This window comes from Symsagittifera roscoffensis, chromosome 1, assembly GCF_963678635.1.
Source record: "Symsagittifera roscoffensis chromosome 1, txSymRosc1.1, whole genome shotgun sequence".
Taxonomy (NCBI): domain Eukaryota; kingdom Metazoa; phylum Xenacoelomorpha; order Acoela; family Convolutidae; genus Symsagittifera; species Symsagittifera roscoffensis.
The window spans coordinates 49,106,426-49,118,006 of NC_087062.1; the positions used below are offsets into that span (position 1 = coordinate 49,106,426).

At 39.0% G+C, this 11,581-nt stretch overlaps 1 protein-coding gene across 1 annotated transcript in view; it reads right to left on the reverse strand.

Moving 5' to 3' along the window:
• Window positions 1-1,072, reverse strand: part of LOC134845309 (NEDD4-like E3 ubiquitin-protein ligase WWP1) — a 43,450-nt gene extending 42,378 nt beyond the window's left edge. Inside the window, exon 1 of the mRNA XM_063862286.1 lies at window positions 386-1,072. Coding sequence (XP_063718356.1) covers window positions 386-923 — 538 coding nt within the window. The 5' untranslated portion in view covers window positions 924-1,072. The remainder of the gene's footprint in view (window positions 1-385) is intronic.
• Window positions 1,073-11,581: the final 10,509 nt, after the last annotated feature.

Below are 11,581 nucleotides of genomic sequence, written 5' to 3' on the forward strand. Positions count from 1 at the left end.
AATATTCAAAAAGTGAGCTTTTTAATTCAGCTAATTAAAAGTGAGGCAATACTAGCAGATTGTGCGCAGACATTGTATTGAACGTTGAGCCTGAATTCACTTAATTTCTGAATTGTTTACTTCAGCACACTTTTTTAAAAACATTTTGTTTGTTTGATACGCTTATATATTTCTATCAGACGATACCTAGATTAGCCGAGAAACAAAGCCAGTTTTCAAAAAAAAATCAATTTGGCAATTCATTCAAAAAAAACTGCATCAACCGATTAACTTAGGAGTGTCATAGCAAAAAAGTTTTTGCCTGTTTTGTTTTGATGCAGTTGGTACGGCTTGATCTAGCTTGTTTGTTCATATTCGCAAATTGTAGCTGATTGTTCTTACTAACCTTTGACATGCAAGCAGCCTTTATCAACAGGATCCTCGTTTTGAGCCAGGGAGACTGAACAATCTTGGAGATGTTTTTTATCAATTCTGAGTCCATCAAGCACGATATTAATTTCTGCCACTTCTTCTCCAATGTTCTCCTTGTCTGAGGATGCACCACTTGTTAAAAGAGAATGAAGAGTTCGACTGATAGATATTTTTGAAAGATTGCCAGAATGCTGCAGTAAAAGAGGCTTGATATTCAGTGAAGTATCGCAAAATTTAATGTCTTTTAAAGATAATAACATTGACTTTTTTCTAACAAGAGAGATTGTGACCTTGCTATTGATTCTAACAAGAACTGTGAAAGACTGCGGTTGCCATTCTCCATTTATGAGCTGCGATTGTTTACAAGGCTGACCCGTATCGGTTGAAACTTCACAGAAGTAGCTCAGCTTGAACCACGTATCCGAAAATGACGTCGAAATTATATTAATTTTTTCTATGGCAATATTTAACTGGTGGAGATCACGATGTTTGTCGTTCTGAATTCCTGCCATTAACGCACAAGTTTTAAGACTATGGTATCACTATCTACATCGGTAAATTGATATCGGTTCTAAAAAGTAGAAATAGACTCAGAGACGAATCGTAGCTTCGCACCCCTTGCGATACAACAATCATAAAAAAAGAAAAAGTTGAAACCAAATGATGAATAAATTTTTGCTAAAAAGTAAATTTCAAACGTTTTCGCAACTATGTGCATCGTCAGGATTTTTACAATAAACTACTCTAAATGACGATAAAACATCAATTTACAAATGTTATTTACAATAAATCACATACAATTTGGTTCTAAACCATCATGATAAAAAATTAGCCAATCACAGTTGACCTCTAAATTACTATTAAGATTAAAATACTTTTAACCTCTAAAATTAATTAAACATTTTAAAATTAATTTGTCTGGAAGTTTCTGAGTCATAATTTCGATTTAGACATGTACGTTTTGAATAAAAAACCAAAAATATTTTGGGACTAAATTTTCAGTGTTAACTCCCTGCTCCTAAACTCATCGCGCGTGTTCAAGCCCGGTTTCTCTTTCCTGATATGTATTGCCTCTAGTGTTAGCAATTTTGTTTGGTTGTTTGACCTATCTATAATTTCCCAACTGAGATCTGCGCTATTTCCCTCAAGTTGGCATTGCTGAAGGTGGAGGCCTACCGGTGAGTCTGCTTTCCTATGTTCCTCAATTCTAGTGGTCAAATGTCGAACAGTTTGTCCGACATAGGTGGAAGTGCATCCACTACATGACAGTTTATAAACCACTCTTGACTTGAGGTCATTAGAAAATGCTGACTTCAGTGATGGTAAACATGATTGTAGTTTTCTTGTGGTGAAAACCACTTGAACGTTCGTTAATTTTCGTAACCTGTTAGCAAAATATTGGCTCTGGTTACCTCTATATTGCATCATCAGCATTGGGGGCTTTTCATCCTTTGGTGATTGAACTGACAAACCCCTGTCACTATCCAGGGGCTTGCCTTTACCCTCGATGATCTTGCACAAGGCGTCTGAAGCCACCTTTGCGGACCAATTTTCAGGGTACTGATTTGTCAGCCATTGCGCCCTATTAGTTTCCATAGCCTTATCAAATTGCTCCCAGCTAGATGTACTCCTAAAAACCCTGTGTACAGTGCCTTGGATAACACTACGCTTATACTGAGTTGGGGCGCAGCTTCTATAGTTCAGTATAGTCCCTGTATCTGTTGGTTTTTGATACCAACTGCAAGTTACACGCCTATCCTGCGATATATTTGTTCAAATCCAGGAACGGCAAATTCCCCTCCGAATTAGTTTTCTCTAGAGTGAACTGCAAATTTGGATGAAGAGAATTGGCGGCATCGAGAAGACAACTCGGCTCCCCTCTGACTGTTCTAACAATGTCATCCACATACCTGAGGAACAATTTCACCTGGGGAGTATCCTTCTCCTTGTTCTTAGCTCGGCAGCAGCTTTCACAGTACCAGACTATCTCGGTTATTGATGCGTATACGTCATCGGATATTTTTCCGCATTTTAGATGATACCAGTTTCGGCAACTCTCGCATTCAACCCCCTTTGATCTATATGTGACTTTCCTGCTGCAACATGGGCACAAGCCGTTTTTGTCATTAATTTGCTGTACCCCCGTTCCCACCGGTATTTGTTGTCGTAGAGCAAATTCGTATTCTTTCAGCCATAAGTTTGCCAGAATTACAGCGAGGGACGCTCCCATTGCTAAACCATCAACTTGTACATACCATGAATCATTACACTTGAAATATACTTTGCTGACCGCCATATTCAAAAGCCTTTTCATGGTTGCTCTTTGAATTTCAGGAGGAGACTCCTGGCTGTACAGCTTCTGTAAAGCAATTTCAATTGCCTCCTTCAGGGGAACGTTGGTGTACAAACTTTTCACATCGAGAGATATTATGGTTTCATCCGGATCTAGAGCAATGTTTTCTATTTTTTCTCTAGCCTCTTTAGTATTGGTTTCTATATTTGCTCCATCGATGTTGTCAAAAAACTTCGCAAGCATTTTGTTAAGATTCTCATACGAGCTGCCGGGAAGTGATAGTACAGGTCGTAGGGGTGTCTCATCCTTGTGTACCTTAGCTAAACCGTACAAACGGGCGGGTTGCCCCCCTGTTGATCGTATCTTAGAATATAACTGATCACTTATCTCGTCTCTTTTGTTCATGGCTAGTAACTCTTTGTTAAGTTCTTTCTCAATTTTCAGTATCACCTCATCAGTGGTTGCATCTTTTTTCACAAACTGAGCAGATTGCAACAAGGATTCCAGCTTTGATTCATATGTTTGTTTCCTCATTATGCAAAAACCAACCCCCTTATCAAAAGGCACAGCCAGCAACCCATTATCTTTGAGATATTTCCTCGTTTTTTCAACGGCTTTGTCTCTTGGGGTTTGCCGTACGTTTTTTGCATATGCCTTTGCCGCGGCTTCTATTTCACATAACGTTTCACCAGATGTTTTTTGATTTTTCAATTGTGAGAGGAAAATGTCGATATCCGCCAAAAAATGTGTTTCGTTAAATTTGTCTCTAATTGGATGCTTGGGGCCCATTGATAGCACTTCATATACCCATTCAGGCAGTTCAATATTATCAAGTACCCTAACTGATCGCTCATTTCTCCCCCCAAGAGGTTTATCTTGTCTCTCGGACAGTTTTTCTAACTTTTTTCTATGGTTTTCTGATGTTGTCTTTAAGCTTGCCTCAACTTGCCGCCTCACGAATCGGAAAATGGATGCCCACCACTGTTTGTCAATTTCTTTTTGCACCAGTGATCTTGCTTTCCTTAGCATCTCCTCGTACCTTTTCCTATCCTCATTTGCCCTAGAAGTTTCAGTCCTTAGTAGTTTCAATTGAAAATTATGCACAGCTTGGTCCGAAAAAACCCCGTTCTCGGGGACCCTAAACTTCAAAAAGTCCGGTATTAGATCGTTTTTCACACATTTTCTCAGAAACTTCAGTCTATGTACAGATACTTGAACTTTTTTTACCAATATCTGCTGCTTCTTCGTCTTCAAATAGTTTGTCAGTTCCTCGACACCAGCTGGGCGATAGTTGTTTGTTCTGTGGCTGCTAATGGTGTTGTTCACAACGTCGTGCCACACAACCACTTTTTTCTCCTTCAGTGGACTGTCTTCGAGTAGTCGTCGGAGGTTCTTTCCTTGGTTCAGCAAGTTGTTATTAAGGGATAGGCCAGGAATTGCTGTAACAAGGCTCTCGTATTGCTTTTTTTCCCCTGTGTTAAGGGTGTTGATGCTGTGGAACAGGGAGCTAGCTGCTACAATATGAAACATTTCGGTAACTCAAATAAAAATCGGCCATTTTTTACGTATCGATAAAAAAAAAAACACTATAAAAATTCTCATTACATTGATGAAAATCATTAAAAATTTTTATACTGGCCCTTTAATGGGAAAACAGTTGGAATTTCAAGCTCTTCGCTTTTTGGTTTATCACGAATTTACAAGTAAAATTGAATAAATTTTTGCTAAAAAGTAAATTTCAAACGTTTTCGCAACTATGTGCATCGTCAGGATTTTTACAATAAACTACTCTAAATGACGATAAAACATCAATTTACAAATGTTATTTACAATAAATCACATACAATTTGGTTCTAAACCATCATGATAAAAAATTAGCCAATCACAGTTGACCTCTAAATTACTATTAAGATTAAAATACTTTTAACCTCTAAAATTAATTAAACATTTTAAAATTAATTTGTCTGGAAGTTTCTGAGTCATAATTTCGATTTAGACATGTACGTTTTGAATAAAAAACCAAAAATATTTTGGGACTAAATTTGGGACTAAATCGAAATTATGACTCAGAAACTTCCAGACAAATTAATTTTAAAATGTTTAATTAATTTTAGAGGTTAAAAGTATTTTAATCTTAATAGTAATTTAGAGGTCAACTGTGATTGGCTAATTTTTTATCATGATGGTTTAGAACCAAATTGTATGTGATTTATTGCAAATGATGAATGTTGAAAAAAAAATTAGGTCAACCAAAATTTTCCTATGTCTCAATAAAGGACAGCTAGGGCCCAGCTAAAGCTGGAGGCACGTGTGTGATATTTTTTGCCATTCTCCATTTAGATCATTTTTAGATCATTTTTATTTTTCTCAGAATAGTCTTAATTTTTATTTAGGCAGGATCCCGCTTTGGTGAGACAATACCTGGAAGTTCATCAATCGAGCGAACTTGAGTTGAAGTCATTGCGAGTTGTGCTGACACATAGAGAGAACTTGCCCGGGATATTCTCAAAGATAAGAGCGCGGACTCAGAAACCATCACAAGGACGACGCAAGGCGAAGGTACGCAGAGAGGAAACAACGACTGACGTCTCTCTACCATCGGCTGAAAGGGCGCGGATTGGGTAAGTGAATATACTGTGTGAATTATCCTGCTGAGAGCCGCATGAGTTTAAGTGCTTGTGGCCTGCAGGATAATGACCGCCGTAGTTTTGCCCCCACCGATGCTGAGATGGATACTCAGGAATAAACAAACTTGGAAATTAGTTTTGAATTACCTGAAGTATTCAAATAAATTAAACAACAATTTCCATCGCTTGAAGTTTTTACGGAAATGTCAAAGCAATGACATAATACCAGATTTTTTGAGATTTCGGGTGCCAGAAAATGGTTTTTTTTCGGACCAAGCGGTGCATAGCTTTCAATTAAAACTCCTAAGAACAGAGATAAATCAGGCAAGGTCAGAAGAGAAGAAGATAGACGATGATCTAGCTAAGGCAAGAGAGGTAGTGCGGAGAGGGATAGATGAACAATGGTGGCCCTCAATAGCATTTTATCTAAAGCTCCAGGCTAGAATTGCTATCCATGACATCAAGGATAGACATGAAAAGAAGTTAAAAAAGCTAGCAGAGCGGCAGGACAGACCGTTAATGAAAGTGAATGACAAATCGGTCAGAGCACTAGATGGCATTGAGCTACCCAAGTGGGTTCATGAAGTGTTAGGTTTTGGCCCAAAGCACCCGGTGAGGGATCGTTTCAAGGAACTTCACTTTCTTGCGGACATTGATAATTTTTTATCTGAGCTTAAATCGCAAAAGGTACCAGGTGAAAAATTATGTGAAATTGAAGCTGCTGCAAAATCATACGCTAAACGTGTGCGGCAAACACCGTCGGATAGAGGGATTGAGAAAGCCAGGAAGTGTTTGAAGGACAATGGTCTCTTGGCAGTCCCATTCGATAAAGGTTTTGGCTTCTGTGTAATGAAGAAAACGACATATGAGGCTAAACTAACTGAGCTGCTGCAATCGGAACAATTTAGCGAAAAACCAGGTTTAACTGATAGTGTTGTTATGAAAATTGAGAAAGACATCAACAAAGAACTGTTGGCCATGAAAAAGAAAGATGAGATCGATGAGGCACTGTATAGTAGGCTTAGGTCCACGGGAGGGCAGCCAGCTCGATTATATGGATTGGCTAAAGTACATAAGAAAGGAACCCCTCTCCGTCCCGTACTGTCACTGCCAGGGAGCTCAGATGAACATCTAAAAAAAACTTTGGCCAAATTTTTTGACAACATTGAGGGGGCAAACATTGAGACAAACACACAAATGGCTCGGGAGATCATAGAGAACATAGATCTAGACTATAATGAGAGTATTATCTCCCTGGATGTCAAAAGTTTGTACACAAATGTCCCACTAAAGGAGGCAATAGATATAGCACTGAGGAAACTGTACGAACAAACTAGTCCTCCTAAACTGGCACGCGTAACTATGAAGAAATTGTTGAACATGGCTGTAAGTAAGGTGCACTTCAAATGCAATGGTTTATGGTACGTACAAAAGGATGGGTTGGCAATGGGTGCATCCCTTGCTGTCATTCTTGCCAATTTATGGCTAAAGGAGTACAAATATGCATTAATGAAGGAAGTACCTGCGTTGACACAGCTAAATGAAAACCGGAATGGCCTATGCCCTGATTGCGAGCGGAGGGTAACATACAGAAGTAAGGGGATCGAATGCGAGGCTTGTTTAAATTGGTACCATTTAAAGTGTAGTAATGTATCCGACAAAGAATATGAGCAAATCTCAGAAATGGTTTGGTATTGTAAGAGATGTAAAGAGCAGCGAGATCAAGAAAAACCAACAGAAAATGTCAAAGCGTTCCTAAGATATGTAGATGATATTGTGAGGACGGTAAAGGGGGATCCAGATATAGTGTTAAAAGCAGCTAATGAGCTCCACCCCAACTTACAATTCACTATCGAAAATCCGGATTCGAACGGAGACTTAGCCTTTCTAGATTTGAACATTAATGTGGACTCACGAAAAAAGGTAACATGTGGATGGTATCAAAAACCAACGGATACTGGGACTATCCTTAATTTCAGAAGCTGCGCTCCATTGCAATATAAACGCAATGTAGTTGAGGGTACTGTTCATCGGATTTTTAGAAGTACATCAACATGGGAAAACTTTGACAAGGCAATGAAGATTAATAAAGAACAATGGGTGGATAATCAATACCCTGAAAAATGGTCAGATGGTGTCGTATTAAGAACGTTGAATAAGATCATCGACCGAAAAATTGACACACGAACAACGGTAACATCAGTCAAGGAAGATCCTTCAAAGGTCAGTGCACCCATTATAACATTACAATACCGGGGTAATGCATCAGAGTGGTTTGCTGCCAAACTGCGTCAAAACGCCGGAGCCCAAGTGATTTTTACTACGAGAAAGCTCAAGACTTGCCTACCGTCCCTTAAATCTCCCTTTGCGAAAGATTTGAAATCCAGAGTGGTCTACAAGCTCACATGTAGTGGATGTAATTCCACCTATGTTGGACAAACGGTCCGGCATTTGACCACGCGGATTGAAGAGCATCACAAGGAAGATTCGCCAGTAGGGCAACATTTGAGAGAATGTGACAGGGATGGTAAGAGCGCTGAGCTTAAGTCTGAGATTATAGATCAATCAAGTAACATACAGAAACTCCTCACTCTGGAGGCCTTACATATTTGGAAAGAACGCCCCAGAATTAACACGCGCGAGGAGTTCAGGAGCAGGGAGCTGACATTAAAATTATAGTTTATGTTTAAACATGACTAAAATTGCAATTTTTGAAAAAATAAACTGACATGTCAGTTTGGATAAAACATCAAATCGAAAAATTATGACTCAAGTAACAAAAAAGTATGGAAATTGTCATAATCGATGAAATAATGATTACGTAATAACAGATGTAAGAATGTGATTGGTTAAAAATTTCTAACATGTTCTTTTTGAATTTCATACATGATCTTTGATCATTTTATTGTAAATAAAAAAATTTATATCCTGACGATGCACAAAATGTGCGAAAACGTTTGAATTAACAATTTTAAAAAATTCTTATTTGCAATAATGATTCGGGGCGAAATGTAACATTCGCCGGAAGATACATATCGACGGAGAACAAAACTAAGTTCTAAGACGACTGGCTAACGTCTAAACAGAGATATGCATGCTTTTCACCGTCTCTACCAAGCCAGTACTTTCGGTGGTCTTTTCTAACATCGGGTCGACAAAAAACGTTACTGCTTTCGGCTTCGGTCAAAACACTCAAATTAACTAATTACATGCAGAAATAGTGAGCTCATGGCTGGGTCTCAGTATCCCCAGACCACGAGGTCACTCCTAAAAACAGGGGGATTACTATTTATTGAATTATTATTGTTTTTGTTCAGTAGGTAAAAATCATCATCTCCATCGAAGATGGATCAACCCTTTCACCCAACTCCTAGCTTCTCATCCTTATCAAAATGAATCCAGTTGTTAATTAAATTCAATTCAGGACATGACAGGAAGCTAAAAGTTTATATAAAATGATAAAAGTCTCAGTCCCGAAATCCTTCCGGATTCTTGAATCCACTGAATCAAGCACGTTAAACTTGATTTCTCCGTAACCCAGAAGGCCGTCTTCCACCCTTCACCGTTATTCGCAACGGCCTTGCAACTAGTGTAGCGACACAATAGTTGCAACTCGGAACGTTCTCTGTTAACTCCTGTAACATTCGCCCGGAAGATACATATCGACGGAAATTAAAACTAATACCTAAGACCACTGGCTAACGTCTAAACAGAGCTTTATATGCTTTTCACCGTCTCTACCAAGCCAGTACTTTCGGTGGTCCTTTCTAACATCGGGTCGACAAAAAAACGTTACTGCTTTCGGCTTCGGTCAAAACACTCAAATTAACTTAATTTTATGCAGAAATAGTGAGCTCATGGCTGGGTCTCAGTATCCCCAGACCACGAGGTCACTCCTAAAAACAGGGCTACTACTATTTATTGAATTATTATTGTTTTTGTTCAGTAGATAAAAATCATCATCTCCATCGAAGATGGATCAACCCTTTCTTCCAACTCCTAGCTTCTCATCCTTATCAAAATGAATCCAGTTGTAAATTAAATTCAATTCAGGACATGAAAGGTGCTAAAAGTTTATGTAAAAGGATAAAAGTTTCAGTCCCGAAACCCTTCCGGATTCTTGAATCCACTGAATCAAGCACGTTAAACTTGACTTCTCCGTAACCCAGAAGGCTGTCTTCCACCCTTCACCGTTGCTCGCAACGGCCTTGCATTTATTGTAGCGACACAATAGTTGCAACTCGGAACGTTCTCTGTCAACTCCGTGACTCGTTGTCGTTTCTTGATCACTATTTCCGTTCTTCTTGCTATCGCAACTAATGTTCTTCTGTTTCTTTTTAGCTCTCTTGCCAAAATGGCCGTTTTTGACGTTTCTCAGAAATTTTACGTCATCAATTCGAAAATTTAAAACTTAGGAACTTCCGAATCCTTCAACCTTCACGTTTTGTTCAATCGTCCGAATAACGTTCTTAATCCTTCAAAATCACTAACTCGGAAGGTTCGCTGCTAAAACTCGAAATCTGCAGAAATTGCATTTTGTCCATTCTGGTCGAATGTCACATACTCCCCGGACAGTCCGGTCAATGTCCTCATTGAATCTCACAATGTTCGTAAAATAGATACAGTGTCATCGAACAGAATTTACAAAATGCACGAAATTACTTTTATCCACGTCACATCGACTCACTGCAGAATATAAATGGCATCACACCACATCACTATAGCCTTCAAATTCCTTCATTAATCTGCACATTGAGGATATGACCTAAGATAAAACATATTTTCTGATTTCCAATGTCAATGTCCCGATTAAAAACTTTTTCTCCTAGATTTGAAAGGTGTTGGTTTGCAGGACAGTCCTGCCAACCAACAAGCTAAAATTACCCTACTATGTTTTTTCCCTTCGAAAATCTTGCTTGTTATTGTCCTGAAAATTAAAACTAAGGAACTCTGTGGTTAGAAAGAACAATGAAACAATCTCCCTCTTCGAGAGATTACCCAAGCCTTTCATGTCACCACAAAGTGATCAGTTGTCCTAGCTGATTAAAAACAGTCATGTAGGCTGGAATATTTAAATATACTCCTTCACTCAAGCCTTTCTAAATAAATAGTAAGTGAGCGTCTCTAAAGCCACTCAACTAAAACCAAAATGCAAATTTATATATGCAACAATTTCAAAACTCAACTAAATGTTTCAGTTTTCATTTACAACTTGGTTGCTTGGTTTCTCACTTGAGTTTTTTCACACAAATAAAACAATTCTGAGTTTTAACTTTTTCTTCATCACTCCTTTGTTTTCGTCGTTTAGAAGTTCTAAAACTTCTAAATCCTTCTAATTTCATCTCTTTTTGCAGCTTGTTTTTCGGTCATTCGTCAATGTTCCATTTCTTCCTCCTGTGATACTGACTCTGCACTCTCAGTCTCCGTATCCTGCAACACGTCGTTAGCTATCCTGACGCTGCTGGAAGCCGTCCTCCAACACTTCTGCTCTTCTACCCTCTGTTTGCAACAAGGTAGGGGATCCACGTTAGATTCTCTGTTCCTGCAGAAGCTGTTGTGGAGACACAACGTCACGTTTCTCTCCAAATCTTCCTTTAACATCTCTGCCTTCTCCTTTCCACTACTTTCACTTGTACTGGAAATTTTTTTCACAGCGGTGGTCACTGCATTCCGATGAGTCACGAGAGCTCGCTTGAAAGCTCCTGCTCCAATTCCAGCTGATATTCACTGTACACCCTGCCGTGCTTCGACATATGCTTTTTCGCATATTCGTACAACCATGCAGTCATGTTAGCTCTGAACCATGGCATCAATCGTTTCCTCGCCCATATCTTCTTCACTTCCAACGGAATGTTTAGAATTTTGCACATTGTCTCAAAAAGATCTAAATCTTTTAGACAATCTAATTTCCGCAACTGTTCTCTCGTCGGTGCCTCCTGTCTATTATTTTCTCTCACATGAGCTTCCAGCCATCGTGTCGCCATCATAACTCCCACTATCACTATTGTTATGGGCTGTGATGAATCTGGTAAACACATGGAGAGCAGCTCTCCAGAATACCAGATCAACATCAGATTACTACGCTTGGGATACCACCAGGTCTGCAGCAAGCAGTGGCAAGGAAACTCGTGATGTGTCAACATGATGCTCCTCCAATTACATTTTCCCGAAGCTTCCAGTAATGGTTCCACTTCCATCATCACTCGGTGGACTTCATCATTCTCATCTACTGCATTGTAATCTGTGACAG